Raw genomic sequence first — 16,654 nt, 5'->3', positions numbered from 1 at the left:
AGAAAGAACTGAAATTCTCAAGCATATGTTGTCAAACTGAGTTAACTGCCACACCAGAGTACTGTACAACACTACATACACTACATATCCATTACCCATAATCATTTTTTTTTCCTTATTCTACAGTTCATTTTATATTTAAGGCTTAGATAAAACTAATATAATTAATCCCTCACACCCACCCCTTCCAAGCTTCTCATTTTTAAGAAGAGACTGTGGTATCTATTATTATTATTATTTTTTTTTTTCAACAAGTCAGCCGTCTCCCACCGAGGCAGGGTGACCCAAAAAGAAAGAAAATCCCCAAATAGAAAATACTTTCATCATCATTCAACACTTTCACCTCACTCACACATAATCATTGTTTTTGCAGAGGTGCCCAGAATACAACAGCTTAGAAGCATATATGTATGAGGATACACAACATATCCCTCCAAACTGCCAATATCCCAAACCCCTCCTTTAGAATGCAGGCATTGTACTTCCCATTTCGAGGACTCGAGTCCGACTATATGAAAATAACCGGTTTCCCTGAATCCCTTCACTAAATATTACCCTACTCACACTCCAACAGCTCGTCAGGTCCCAAATACCATTTGTCTCCATTCACTCCTATCAAACACGCTCACGCACGCTTGCTGGAAGTCCAAGCCCCTCGCCCACAAAACCTCCTTTACCCCCTCCTTCCAACCTTTTTGAGGACGATCCCTACCCCACCTTCCTTCACCTACAGATTTATACGCTCTCCATGTCATTCTACTTTGATCCATTCTCTCTAAATGACCAAACCACCTCAACAACCCCTCTTCAGCCCTCTGACTAATACTTTTATTAACTCCACACCTCCTAATTTCCACACTCCGAATTTTCTGCATAATATTTACACAGGACAGGACATCTCCACTGCCTCCAACCATCTCCTCGCTGCTGCATTTACCACCCAAGCTTCACACCCATATAAGAGTGTTGGTACTACTATACTTTCACACATTCCCTTCTTTGCCTCCATAGATAACGTTTTTTGTCTCCACATATACTTTAACACACCACTCGCCTTTTTTCCCTCATCAATTCTATGATTAACCTCACTCTTCACAAATCCATCCGCCGACACGTCAACTCCCAAATACAGTGGACCCCCGCATAACGATCACCTCCGAATGCGACCAATTATGTAAGTGTATTTATGTAAGTGCGTTTGTATGTGTATGTTTGGGGGTCTGAAATGGACTAATCTACTTCACAATATTCCATATGGGAACAAATTCGGTCAGTACTGGCACCTGAACATACTTCTGGAGTGAAAAAATATTGTTAACCGGGGTCCACTGTATCTGAAAACATTCACTTCTTCCATACTCCTCCTCCCCAATTTGATATCCAATTTTTCTTTATCTAAATCATTTGATACCCTTATCACCTTACTCTTTTCTACACTCCCAAACTCGTCCACTAACCTTTGCAATTTTTCTTTAGAATCTCCCATAAGCACAGTATCATCAGCAATAAGTAAATGTGTCAATTCCCATTTTGTATTTGATTCCCCATAATTTAATCCCACCCCTCTCCCAAACACCCTAGCATTTACTTCTTTTACATCCTCTTTATAAATATATTAAACAGCCATGGTAACATTACACATACCTGTCTAAGACCTACTTTTACTGGGAAGTAGTCTCCCTCTCTTCTACACACTAACCTGAGCCTCGCTATCCTCATAAAAACTATGAACAGCATTTAGTAACTTACCACACATTCCATATACTACTTGCAACATCTGCCACATTGCTCCCCTATCCACTCTATCATATGCCTTTTCTAAATCCATAAATGCAATAAAAACTTCCCTACCTTTATCTAAATACTGTTCACATATATGCTTCAATGTAAACACTTGATCTACACATCCCCTACCCACTCTAAAACCTCCTTGCTCATACACAATCCTACATTCTGTCTTACCTCCAATTCTTTCAATAATAACCCTATTGTACACTTTTCCTGGTATACTCAGTAAACTTATTCCTCTATAATTTTTACAATCTCTTTTGTCCCCCTTCCCTTTCCCTTCCCTTCTCCGCCAATCCCTAGGTACCTTCCCCACTTTCACACATTTATTAAACAAAAATACCAACCACTCCAACACTATATCCCCCCTGCTTTTAACATTTCTGTCATGATCCCGTCAGTTCCAGCTGCTTTACCCCTTTTCATTCTACGTAATGCCTCACGCACCTCCCCCATACTCACATCCCGTTCTTCTTCACTCCTAAAAGAGGGTATACCTCCCTGGCCAGAGCATGAAATTACCGCCTCCCTTTCTTCGTCGACATTTAAAAGTTCCTCAAAATATTCTCGCCATCTACCCAATACCTCCATCTCCCCATCTACTAACGCCCCTGCTCTGTTTTTTAACTAACAAATCCATTCATTCCCTAGGCTTTCTTAACTTGTTTAACTCACTCCAAAAATTTTTCTTATTTTCATTAAAATTTCTTGACAGTGCCTCTCCCACTCTATCATCTGCTCTCCTTTTGCACTCTCTCACCACTCTCTTCACCTTTCTTTTACTCTCCATATACTCTACTCTTCTTATAACACTTCTGCTTTGTAAAAACCTCTCGTAAGCTAACTTTTTCTCTTTTATCACACCCTTTACTTCATCATTCCACCAATCACTCCTCTTTCCTCCTGCACTCACCCTCCTATAACCACAAACTTCTGCCCCACATTCTAATACTGCATTTTTAAAAATATTCCAACCCTCTTCAACCCCCCACTACTCATACCTGCACGAGCCCACCTTTCTGCCCAATAGTTGCTTATATCTCACCCGAAATTCCTCTTCCCTTGGTTTATACACTTTCACCTCCCTCTTACTTGTTGTTGCCATTTTCCTCTTTTCCCATCTACCTCTTACTCTCACTGTAGCTACAACTAAATAATGATCTGATATATCAGTTGCCCCTCTATAAACGTGTACATCCTGGAGCCTACCCATCAACCTTTTATTCACCAAATATAATCTAACAAACTACTTTCATTATGTGCTATATCATACCTTGTATATTTATTTATTTTCTTCTTCATAAAATATGTATTACTTATTAACAAACCTCTTTCTACACATAGCTCAATTGAAGGCTCCCCATTTTCATTTACCCCTGGCACCCCAAATTTACCTACTACTCCCTCCACAACATTTTTGCCCAGTTTAGCATTGAAATCCCCAACTACCATTACTCTCACACTTGGTTCAAAACTCCTCTCCTCTACACTTCTCTCTTCTTCAGGTGCATATACGCTTACTATAACCCACTTTTCACATCCAACCTTTATTTTATGCCACATAATCCTTGAATTAATACATTTATAGTCCCTCTTTTCCTGCCATAGCTTATCCTTCAACATTACTGCTACTCCTTCTTTAGCTCTAACTCTATTTGATACCCCTGACCTAATCCTATTTATTCCTCTCCACTGAAACTCTCCCACCCCCTTCAGCTTTGTTTCACTTAAAGTCAGGACATCGAGCTCCTTCTCATTCATAACATCCACAATCATCTCTTTCTTATCATTTGCACAACATCCATGCACATTCAGACTTCCCACTTTTACAATTTTCTTCTTCTTATTCTTTTTAGTAATTGTTAAAGGAAAAGAGGTTACTAGCCCATTGTTCCCGGCATTTTAGTTGATTTTCACAACATGCATGGCTTATGGAGGAAAGATTCTTATTCCACTTCCTCATGGATATAAAAGGAAAAGTAATAAGACCAAGAACTATTAAGATAAAATCAATGAAAACTCAGATGAGTGTGTATAAATTAACGTGTAGTACATGTATTTGTAGTGTGACCTAAGTGTAAGTAGGAGTAGCAAGACGTACCTGTAATCTTGCATATTTATGAGACAGACAAATGACACCAGCAATCCTACCATCATGTAAAACAATTACAGGCTTTCGTTTTACATTCACTTGGCAGGACGGTAGTACCTCCCTGGGTGGTTGCTGTCTACCAACCTACTACCTATTATTATTATTACTGTATTACAGTGGACCCCCGGTTAACGATTTTAATCCGTGCAAGAGGGCTCATCGTTATGCGAAATAATCGTTATGCGAATGAATTTTCCCCATAAGAAATAATGGAAATAAAATTAATCCGTGCAAGACGCCCAAAAGTATGAAAAAAATTTTTTTTTACCACATGAAATGTTAATTTTAATACACACAAACTGAAAAAGGCATGCACAATTACATGACACTTACTTTTATTGAAGATCTGGTGATGATTGATGGGATGGGAGGAGGGGAGAGCATTATCTTCTTACTGTTTAGAAGGGGAATCCCCTTCCATTAGGACTTGAGGTAGCAAGTCCTTTTCTGGGGTTACTTCCCTTCTTCTTTTAATGCCACTAGGACCAGCTTGAGAGTCACTGGACCTCTGTCGCACAACAAATCTGTCCATAGAGCTCTGTACCTCCCGTTCCTTCAAGACTTTCCTAAAATGGGCCATAACATTGTCATTGAAATAGTCACCAGCACGGCTTGCAACAGCTGTGTCAGGGTGATTTTCATCTATAAAGGTTTGCAGTTCAACCCACTCTGCACACATTTCCTTAATCTTTGAAGTAGGCACAATGGATTCCACAACTGGCATAGGCTTCTCAGGGTTAGCCCCAAACCCTTCAAAATCTTTCTTAATTTCCATACTAATTCTCACCCTTTTTACCACAGGGTTGGCACTAGAAGCTTTCTTGGGGCCCATGGTCACTTATTTTCCAGAAACAGCACCGAAAACACTGTAATAATACGAAATATTCCGAGTGTATGCTTGGATGTTACCGCGGAGGCTGGCTGGTAAACAATGGGACGGCCGGCACATGTGAGGGCACATTGGACGCGTCTCGGACGAAAATCGGTAAGCGGGTTTTTAATCGGTATGCGTGGCAAAAATTTTGCGATAAAAGTAATCGGTATGCGGAAAAATCGCTATGTGATGCCATCGTTATGCGGGGGTCCACTGTATTATTATTATTATTATTATTATTATTATTATTATTATTATTATTATTGGCACCTAAACAGTCCAAAAATAATCCAAAGCTTCCTCTGAGATAGATCAGCAGTGAAGGCTTGAAACCAATCAAATGAGGCAGTCACAAATTACTGCAAGGAAATCAGTATTTAAATCTTCAAACTTTCTTCGATAAATGTGGCAAACTGACACTTACACAGCATAAACTGAAAAAAAATTCTAATTAGTATGCACCAGTGCTTAGAGTTTGAAGTTAATCAGTTATTAAATGAAAAACATTTTATTTAATAAAGTTGGCAAATTAAAAATTACACAGCCAAAGGCAATGTGAACTTTTCATTTAAGAAAAATTATCATCAGTGAAAGTTTGAAGCCTATCAGAACATGCATTCTCCAGTTAACCCCTTGACTGTCGCAACCCCAAACCCTGAGGTGTCTCCTGGTGTCGCAAAATTTAAAAAAAAAAAAATTATTTTTTCTTACGAAATGATAGAGAATCTTTTCCTGATTGTAATGACATCAAAAGAATGAAATTTCATGGAAAATTGACGGAATTACGCTCTCGTGAAGTTAGCGACCTTGGCGATATTTACAAATCAGCTATTTCGCCCACTTTCAGCCCTATTTTTGGCTAATTCCATTGTTCCAGTTGACCAAACTCATAGCTATTTCTTTAGAATTCTATTTTTTCTATCGATTGAGTACAAGAAACTGCCCATTTACCGATTTCAACTGCCTAATAACATGGTCAGAAATTTGCAATTTGGCCAATTTCACGAAAATTAAAAAATATGACAATTTCAAAATAGGGTCCAGAATGAACAATGCAGACATTCCTGGCTCTAAAATAATATTTTATTTGTTCATCAGTCATGTCTCCAGGCCCCTCTGACATTACTCTTGCTTTCTATTTTGATTTTTTATTCAAACAAAAAAATAGAAGATTTACTTTTATGCAGACAACTGCAATATTGTAATAATTGTATAAATAATGTCAACCCATTCATGACTGCATATTAGAATAGCTACTTGGACATTTATTGGAAAATGACATCATTTGTTTACTTTTGAACATCGGCAAAAATCAAACATTTCCCCTACTTTGAGCTCCATTTCAAGGTTCTTTTCATAGTAAAACCAATCAAAATCACCTCTATTTCTATAATATATTTTCCATTCTACCAAATGAAACCAAGAAAACAAGAATACAACCATAAATACTATACGAAAGTAGACCACAAATTCGGCATTTTAATTAAAAAAAAAAAACGGTTGGAGTTTATTTTTTCTCATTATGCACTGTGTGCTGCAGGATTTTTTTTATATGGTGCACACTGACCACACAGACCCATTGTCTCACATGTGGGCCTACCAACTTTCTCCTGCTTGCTTTGAAGCCGCTAGAATTTATGAGTGTATATACGTCAAAAACGGTGGCTCATAAGACGTATATGTACGACCAAAATGGTCAAAGGGTTAATGCACGGAATCCAATAATTCCAAATTTAATAACTATATTAAGAAATTCCATCTACATACCCTACACTAAGTGGGCTCCATTCTGTGCACAAGATACATCAGCCATTAACCCTTAAACGGTCCAAACATATATATACGTTCACTCGCGTAGCGCCCCAAATTTTTTGAGAGAAATAAAATTGTCTTTTTTTAATAGGAAAAAAGAGCATATGGTACTCAGGCATCCCCAATTATTTTAATATGGCGCACAGTGAGTGTGCACACCCATTCTCTCATATCTAGGTGACTCAGGCTTATCGTGGCAATGATGAATGAATGACAAAGAAAACGTATATATACGTCTGGGGCACTACGCACGTGAATGTATATATACGTTTGGACCATTAAGGGTTAAAGACAGAGGTTGTTTAGAAGAAGCAGACTCAACGTATTTCCAGAAAAAAAAATACTACACCATTTTCAAAATAAAACTGACAAATTGGCACCCATTTACTTCAACAACAATCCCAACCTTTTTCTAAGTAGAATACTTCACTGTTGAAAGTTTGAAGTTACAGTGGTACCTCGAATATCGAACAGCTCCCAACTCGAACAATTATGTAAGTATATTTTTGTAAGTGCTTTTGTAAGTGTATTTTTGGGGAACTGAAACGGACTAACCTAATTTACATTATTCTTTATGGGAGCAAATTCGTTCGGTAACAGCACTCGAACAGCCTTCTGGAATGAATTAAGGTCGTAATTCAAGGTACCACTGTACTTAGAAGGGACTTTTGCAACTTATCACATGGAAACCCAATTTTTTAAATCATCTTCTTTTAACAAAATGGCCGTATCCCACTGAGGGCGGGTGGCCCAAAAGGAAAAACAAAGTTTCTCCTTTTAAATTTAGTAATACACTGTACGTATATACAGAAGAGGTTACTAGCCTCTTGCTCTCAGCATTTTAGTTGCCTCTTACGACATGCATGGCTTACAGAGGAAGAATTCTGCTCCACTTCCCCATGGAGATAAGTGGAAATAAACAGGAACAAGAACTAGTAAGAAAATAGAAAAAATCCAGATGGGTGTGTATATATAAATGCTTGTACATGCATGTGTAGTGTGATCTAAGTGTAAGTAGAAGTAGCAAGACGTACCTGAAATCTTGCATGTTTATAAGACACAAAAAAAAGACACCAGCAATCCTATCATCATGTAAAGCAATTACAGGCTACTGTTCCACACTCACCTGGCAGGACAGTGGTACCTCCTTGGGCGGTTGCTGTCTAAATAGGCTATATAAAATTACCCAGAGGGTACCTGCACATGCCAATAATTGCATGAAACCTGTCTTAGTTATGGTACACCAGGGCTGAAAATTTGAAGCCACTTGGATGATGCATTCTTAAGTTACATATGGAAACATTGGAGAAAAAAAAAAAAAATTTAGGCAACCACTTACTGGTACTCCTCAAGGATACCTAATAATAATCTTTACAGATGGAATAGAACATAACTTAATATTAAATATGGGTAAAATAAAGTGATAATTCACCTGTAACCACTTACATGTGTCACCAGCTACTTCAAAATAAATGCTATGGAAGTTTTCACCAGACACTAGACCAGACAATCACAAGACACACATGCCACCTTCAGCCTAGGAAGTAAGCATAATGTTAGAATCATGCAAGTGCTAAATGAAACAACTGCTTAATGTTTTGCTATTGTTAAAGATAATTTTTTTTAAAGCAGGAAATGCCTGTACATATCTCAAGTAGTCCACAATCACATTTTCCTACTGAATTTAAGTAACTTAATATACAGGTTGGCCATCACTATTCTGGCATCATTGGGACCTGTAGGAGTGCCAGATTAATGAATTTTTTGCCAGATTACAGAGTGGTTATGCTAGAATACACTTAACCCAATGGCGATATTTACGCATTGGCGATTTCACCCACTTTAAGCCATATTTTTAGCCCATTCCATTGTTCCAGTCTACCAAACTCATAGCTATTTTCCTAGTATTCCTTCTATTATCTCGATTGAATACAAGAAACTGCCCATTTACCTATTTCAATTACCTAATAAAGTGGTCAGAAATTGATAACTTGGCCAATTTCACACAAATTTCAAGAGATGCCAATTTCAAAATATGGTCCAGAATAAACAATGCAAACATTCCTAGCACTAAAATAACATTTTCTGTTCATTAGTCACATCTCTAGGCCCCTCTTATACAGTGGAACCCCAAGTTTCGAACGCAATGACTATCAAATGCTTCGAGTTTTGACCGCTTTTTTCGCACTAATTTCGTCCTGAGTATCGAATGTGCCCTGTGTTTCGAAGAGTGTACCAGACCTGTCTGCCTGCCCACGCCTACACCTGCCCATGCAGGTGTCGTGAGCCAGTCTGGCTTTCTTTATGCTTGAGTGAACACTAACCTGCATGCTCATTTAAACATTTCACAATTAATTCATTGTGTTTGGTGCTTATTTATTAAGTGTGACTGTGAAATAAGCTACCATGGCGGTGATGGTGGTGGTGGTGGTGGATGGTGGTGGTGGTGGATGGTGGTGGTGGTGGATGGTATTGGTGGATGGTGGTGGTGGATGGTGGTGGTGGTGGATGGTATTGGTGGATGGTGGTGGTGGTGGATGGTATTGGTGGATGGTGGTGGTGGTGGATGGTATTGGTGGATGGTGGTGGTGGATGGTATTGGTGGTGGATGTGATGGTATTGGTGGATGGTGGTGAATGGTGGTGGATGGTATTGGTGGTGGTGGTGGATGGTATTGGTGGTGGATGGTGGTGGTGGTGGATGGTGGTGGTGGTGGATGGTGGTGGTGGTGGTGGGTGGTGGTGGATGGTGGTGGTGGTGGGTGGTGGTGGTGGGTGGTGGTGGTGGTGGTGGTGGTGGTGGTGGTGGTGGATGGTGGTGGTGGATGGTGGTGGTGGTGGATGGTATTGGTGGATGGTGGTGGTGGTGGATGGTATTGGTGGATGGTGGTGGTGGTGGATGGTATTGGTGGATGGTGGTGGAGGTGGATGGTATTGGTGGATGGTGGTGGTGGATGGTATTGGTGGTGGATGTGATGGTATTGGTGGATGGTGGTGAATGGTGGTGGATGGTATTGGTGGTGGTGGTGGATGTTATTGGTGGTGGATGGTGGTGGTGGTGGATGGTGGTGGTGGTGGTGGATGGTGGTGGTGGTGGTGGATGGTGGTGGTGGTGGGTGGTGGTGGTGGGTGGTGGTGGTGGGTGGATGGTGGTGGGTGGATGGTGGTGGATGGTGGTGGTGGTGGGTGGTGGATGGTGGTGGTGGATGGTGGTGGTGGTGGTGGATGGTGGTGGTGGTGGATGGGGGTGGGGGTGGATGGTGGTGGGGGATGGTGGTGGTGGTGGATGGTGGTGGTGGATGGTGGTGGTGGATGGTGGTGGTGGATGGTGGTGGTGGATGGTGGTGGTGGATGGTGGTGGTGGATGGTGGTGGTGGATGGTGGTGGATGGTGGTGATGGTAGTGGTGGATGGTGGTGGTGGTGGATGGTATTGGTGAATGGTGGTGGTGGTGGATGGTATTGGTAGATGGTGGTGGTGGATGGTAGTGGTGGATGGTATTGGTGGATGGTACTGGTGGATGGTACTGGTGGATGGTGGTGGATGGTGGTGGATGGTGGTGGTGGTGGATGGTATTGGTGAATGGTGGTGGTGGTGGATGGTATTGGTAGATGGTGGTGGTGGATGGTATTGGTGGATGGTACTGGTGGGTGGTGGTGGATGGTGGTGGATGGTGGTGGATGGTGGTGGATGGTGGTGGATGGTGGTGGATGGTGGTGGATGGTGGTGGATGGTGGTGGTGGTGGATGGTGCCTTCTTCAGAGATTAAGGAAATTTGTGCAATGTGGAATAGGGTGCAGGCATTTGCTGAAAAATATCACCCTGAGCAAGGTGAAACAAGATATCTCTGCACCAAGTTCAGTGACAGAACCCTGTCCCATTTTAGGGAAATCTTAAAGAAGGGAAGTAACCCCAGATAAGAACTTGTTACCTTAAGTCTTTATGGAAGGGGATTCCCCTTCCAAACAATATGTGCTCCCTCACTCCTCCTCCCTATCTTCCAGATGCCATCAACAATCTTCAATAAAGGTAAGTAAAAATGTTATTTTATATGTTTATTTAAATGTCTATTTATCTATTACTAATTGTACTATGTTTGTTGTGTGTATATAAAACTATAATTAATCTCTATAAAATGTGTTTTATTTTTTTGTGAATATTTTTGGGTTTCTGGAAAGGATTAATTGTATTTACATTATTTCTTATGGGAAATATTGCATCAAGTTTCAAAAGTTTCGACTTTAGAACTAGCTCCTGGAACAGATTAAGTTTGAAACTCAGGGTACCACTGTATTACGCTTGCTTTCCATTTTGAATTTTTATTCACACAAAAAACAAAAGATTTACTGTTATGCAGACTACTTCATTATTGTAATAACTGTATAAATAATGTCAACCCACTTGTGACTGCGTATTAGACCAGCCAGTTGAACACATATTGAATGGTGACGTCATTTGTTTACTCTTGAATGCTGGCAAAAATCAAACATTTCCACTACTTTGAGCTCACTTTTAAGGTACTTTCCAGAGTAAAACCAATCAAAATTATATCTATTTCTGTAATATATCCTCTATCAAATGAGACCAAAAAAAACAAGAATACAACCATACAAACCATATGAAAATACACCACAAAGTCTCTGTTTTACACCAAAAGCTCAGTCGCCTTTTTCTCATTATGCACTACGTGCGGCAGGATTTTTTTTTATATAGTGCACACTTACCACACAGACCAATTCTCTCATATGTAGGCCCAAATTTACCTGTCACAGCTTATCTGAGTGAGCTGAGCTCATGGCGACCAACAGTGACTTCAAAGCCAATACAGTGGACCCCCGCATAACGATATTAATCCGTTCCTGAGAGCTCATTGTTATGCAAAATTATCGTTATGCGAATGAATTTTCCCCATAAGAAATAATGGAAATCAAATCAATCCATGCAAGACACCCAAAAGTATGAAAAAAAAAATTTTACCACATGAAATATACATTTTCCTACACAAAGAAAAGGATACATGCACAATAGTAGAGTAGTACATGCACAATATATATTGTGCATGTACTACTCTACTAAATGAAGAATAAATGACACTTACCTTTATTGAAGATGCAGCAATGACTGATGAGACACTGTGTCCTGGGAGTGCCTTTTCCTCCTGAGTACTGTAGGTCCTGTTTGGCATTTTCTTCCAGAACAGGCCTTATCACACTGTGTATGCCACTACGATTCTTAAATCTCTCAAACCAACCTTTGCTGGCTTGAAATTCACCAATATGAGCACTAGTTCCAGGCATTTTTCCCTGTTCACCTGGGTGTTAGTCGACTGGTGTGGGTTGCATCCTGGGAGACAAGATTAAGGACCCCAATGGAAATAAGTTAGACAGTCTTCGATGACACTGACTTTTTTCGGTTATCCTGGGTGGCTAACCCTCTGGGGTTAATTGTTTCTTGGTATTCTCAATAAGCCACACCAACAACGGTGCTACAGCAGCAGCAGCTGACAGTGCTACAGCAGCAGCAGCTGACAGTGCTACAGCAGCAGCTGACAGTGCTACAGCAGCAGCAGATGGTGCTACAGCAGCAGCAGACGGTACTACAGCAGCAGCAGCAGCTGACGGTGGTACAGCAGCAGCAGCAGCTGATGGTGCTACAGTAGCAGCAACAGCTGACAGTGCTGCAGCAGCAGCAGATGACAGTGCTACAGCAGCAGCTGACAGTGCTACAGCAGCAGCAGATGGTGCTACAGCAGCAGCAGACGGTACTACAGCAGCAGCAGCAGCTGATGGTGGTACAGCAGCAGCTGACGGTGCTACAGCAGCAGCAGCAGCTGACAGTGCTACAGCAGCAGCAGCAGCTGACAGTGCAGCAGCAGCTGACAGTGCTACAGCAGCAGTTGACAGTGCTACAGCAGCAGCAGACGGTGCTACAGCAGCAGCAGATGGTACTACAGCAGCAGCAGCAGCAGCTGACGGTGGTACAGCAACAGCAGCAGCTGACGGTGCTGCAGCAGCAGCTGACAGTGCTACAGCAGCAGCAGCATCAGCAGTTGACCATGGTACCACAGTATTTCAATAATATTTCTCACCCTTTTTACCACAGGGTTGGCACTAGAAGCTTTCTTGGGGCCCATGGTCACTTATTTTGCAGATAAAATCACCAAAAATGCTGTAATAATACGAAATGTTCTGATTGTATGCTTGGATGTTACCGCGGAGGCTGGCTTGTAAACAATGCCACCGGCGGAACATGTGAGGCTGGCTCAGGCCTCACATAGACGCATCTCGGACGAATAGCGTTGAGCGAGTTTTTTAGCGCTATGCGAGGCAAAATTTTAGTGATAAAATGTATCGCTATGCGGATTTAACGTTATGTGATGCCAACGGTATGCGGGGGTCCACTGTATACGGTGTATGTGCTTCACACAATGAGAGGCATTTCTTTTATTCGATGGAACCATGGCTAGGGCTAAAAGTGAGCAGGTTATGACAATAAATGGAGAAAAAGGAATTTGAATGACTGATGCAGCAAGTAGCGCCACCAAACAGTAGCGGCAGGTTGGTGTGGCGACCCCGGAAATTTGAAATTATGCTAGCCGAAATTAGTACCGGATTACTGATGGAACCGGATTACTGATGGAACCGGATTACTGATAGAACCAGATTACTGACTGCCAGATTAGTGATGACCAGTATGTACTAAATTTCTTCCTCTTTTCTAATAAGTGCTAGATCCAGGATAGGTGGGTTATTTCCTTCCTTCACTTACATTTGAAAAAATAGAGAACTAAGGACAATTACAAAATCATTGAATTAGAGGAGGAATTGTGATACTTAATATGAAGTTCCAGATAAAACTGATATGGATGCCTAATAGCAAGTTGAAATGGGTCCCACAGAAATTGCCAAAGACAAAATAAAGAAGCTACTAGTGGATACTGACAAAACAAAATTCAATAGGACTAGATAAGATATTGCCCAGGGTTTTAAAGTATGTGAAAAAATTCACCTATTCACTTTAGAAAAACTGGGATTTCATTAGAATAAGTTTTTTTTTTTAACAAGTTGGCCATCTCCCACTGAGGCAGGGCGACCCAAAAAGAAAGAAAATCCCCAAAAAGAAAATACTTTCATCATCATTCAACACTTTCACCTCACTCATACATAATCACTGTTTTTGCAAAGGTGCCCAGAACACAACAGTTTAGAAGCATATACATATAAAGATATACAACATATCCCTCCAAACTGCCAATATCCCAAACCCTTCCTTTAAAGTGCAGGCATTGTACTTCCTATTTCCAGTACTCAAGTCCAGCTATATAAAAATAACCAGATATAAAAATAAGGTATGGATGGATAAATGGAAAGTGCACACAATGTACAGAAATTACAGTATGTACTGTATATTTATGGAAAATACTACACCAATGTGGGGGATACATTAATGAATGCTAGAGAGCTTTCCACAAATATGAGATATTTACCTGGTTCCTACGTGGGTAGTGGCCAATGACACGGGTAGCAACACAACAAGCTATGTCTTCCTCAGTACATGACCCAAGGCTCCACTGCTGCACATCTGTGTAGGCAAAGGGTAGATTAACACATTGATTTCACCAACAGAAGTTGAAAACTAATGTTTACTACATATGTACAGCCTCTCCTCAATTAATGACGGAGTTCCGTTCCCAAGACCACGTCAGCAAACGAATTCATTGCTAATCAAGGAGCATACTATAATGGTAGTGAGTTTGTGGCAATAACCTTTACACCATTTATAACACATTTAGGATATTTTAAATGTTTATACAGTAGTGTACCTTATTCTGTATTAAACAGAATAGAGGAAATCAGCTCTAATATACATTATTTAATTATGCACACTGGTCAGAGAGCCTGTTGTAAATCCGAGTCATCGGTAAACGAGTACGTTGCTAAGTGAGGAGAGGCTGTATTTATGGAATCTACCATGTGCAAAGTAAATGCTATAAACCAACCTCTATCTGAGGAAACACTACAGTTAGCCCTCCATTTTTGCAAATGCCCAGCCAAATGCCCATGCAGGAAAAAAAGTATGGGAAAACTCTTCCTGCCACATCCCTACTACTCTCCCTCTAATCCCCTCAACAGGAAGCCATCCAGTCTGCCACTCACTCAGTGCCCATACTGCCCAATTACTGTTCGTGTCAGATGCATCCAGTTACTGTTCGTGTCAGATGTGTCCAATTACAGTGGAACCTCTACTTACGAGTTTAATCTGTTCCATGACCTTGCTCGCAACTGGATTTGCTCGTTTGCAGAGTCAATTTTCCTCATTTAAATTAATTGAAATGGAATTAATTCGTTCCAGTGGAACTCCAGGCACGAGAAAATACTTTAATAATTTCCCTAATATCAACTCTACAGCTTATTTATCTACCACAATTCATGTAATACGACATAATAAACAATATTAATAACATAGAAACATGATATATACACTAGAATGAATAAAATACATGTCATTAGGTATGTGGCTAGTGGTGGTGACAGCAGCCATTGTTGTTGGGGTTTATAGGGCCACCACAGCGGCCATTCCTGCTCCTGACTACATGTGTAGAGAACCTAGGATAACCCAAAAAAGTCAGACAGAGTGACTTGTAAGTGCTACACTCTAAATGCTTCACTTAATTGCTACACTCTTAATGCTACACTTAATTGCTACACTCTTAATGCTTCACTTAATTACTACACTCTTAATGCTACACTTTGCCACTACTGCTTCATGTTGTCTGCCACTGCTACCTCATGATGTCTGCCACTGCTGCTTCATGTTGTCTGCCACTGCTACCTCATGATGTCTGCCACTGCTGCTTCATGTTGTCTGCCACTGCTACCTCATGATGTCTGCCACTGCTGCTTCATGTTGTCTGTCACTGCTACCTCATGATGTCTGCCACTACTGCTTCATGTTGTCTGCCACTGCTACCTCATGATGTCTGCCACTGCTGCTTCATGTTGTCTGCCACTGCTGCTTCATGTTGTCTGCCACTGCTACCTCATGTTGTCTGCCACTGCTGCTTCATGTTGTCTGCCACTGCTACCTCATGATGTCTGCCACTGCTGCTTCATGTTGTCTGCCACTGCTACCTCATGATGTCTGCCACTTCTGCTTCATGTTGTCTGCCACTGCTACCTCATGATGTCTGCCACTGCTGCTTCATGTTGTCTGCCACTGCTACCTCATGATGTCTGCCACTGCTGCTTCATGTTGTCTGCCACTGCTACCTCATGATGTCTGCCACTGCTGCTTCATGTTGTCTGCCACTGCTGCTTCATATTGTCTGCCACTTCTGCTTCATGTTGTCTGCCACTGCTACCTCATGTTGTCTGCCACTGCTACCTCATGATGTCTGCCACTGCTGCTTCATGGTGTCTGTCACTGCTGCTTCATGTTGTCTGCCACTACCTCATGATGTCTGCCACTGCTGCTTCATGTTGTCTGCCACTGCTACCTCATGATGTCTGCCACTGCTGCTTCATGTTGTCTGCCACTGCTACCTCATGATGTCTGCCACTGCTGCTTCATGTTGTCTGGTACTGCTACCTCATGATGTCTGCCACTGCTGCTTCATGTTGTCTGCCACTGCTACCTCATGACGTCTGCCACTGTTGCTTCGTGTTGCTGCCACTGCTGCTTCATGTTGTCTGCTACTGCTACCTCATGATGTCTACCACTTGTGGCCAAATAACCGAACATTTCTGCTATTTTGAGCTCAATTTCAAGTACTTTTCATCGTGAAACCAATTAAAATCATATATTTTTTTGTAGTAGATCTTCCATTCTATCACATGAGACCAAATAAAACTAGAATACAACCATAAAAACCATATGAAAACATACCGCTAAGGGGAGGCTAATGGCTGAGAAGTGAACTCTGTTATTTATGGTCCGATTTCTTTCATTTTTGGTGTAGGTTAATTAAGAAGCATCTTTTCATCATACATTGCCCAAGTTTCAATAAGATAGTCCAACAAACAACTGAGAT

The 16,654-nt window shown here is 41.1% G+C and overlaps 1 protein-coding gene across 1 annotated transcript in view; it reads right to left on the bottom strand.

The window, feature by feature from the left end:
- LOC128700647 (D-serine dehydratase-like) overlaps positions 1-16,654 on the bottom strand; it is a 54,567-nt gene that overhangs the window by 22,273 nt on the left and 15,640 nt on the right. Inside the window, exon 4 of the mRNA XM_070097013.1 lies at positions 14,111-14,205. Coding sequence (XP_069953114.1) covers positions 14,111-14,205 — 95 coding nt within the window. The remainder of the gene's footprint in view (positions 1-14,110; positions 14,206-16,654) is intronic.

The sequence above is a fragment of the Cherax quadricarinatus genome, chromosome 56 (genome assembly GCF_038502225.1).
Source record: "Cherax quadricarinatus isolate ZL_2023a chromosome 56, ASM3850222v1, whole genome shotgun sequence".
NCBI classification, from domain to species: Eukaryota; Metazoa; Arthropoda; class Malacostraca; order Decapoda; family Parastacidae; genus Cherax; species Cherax quadricarinatus.
This window is presented reverse-complemented; position numbering and strand designations above follow the sequence as displayed.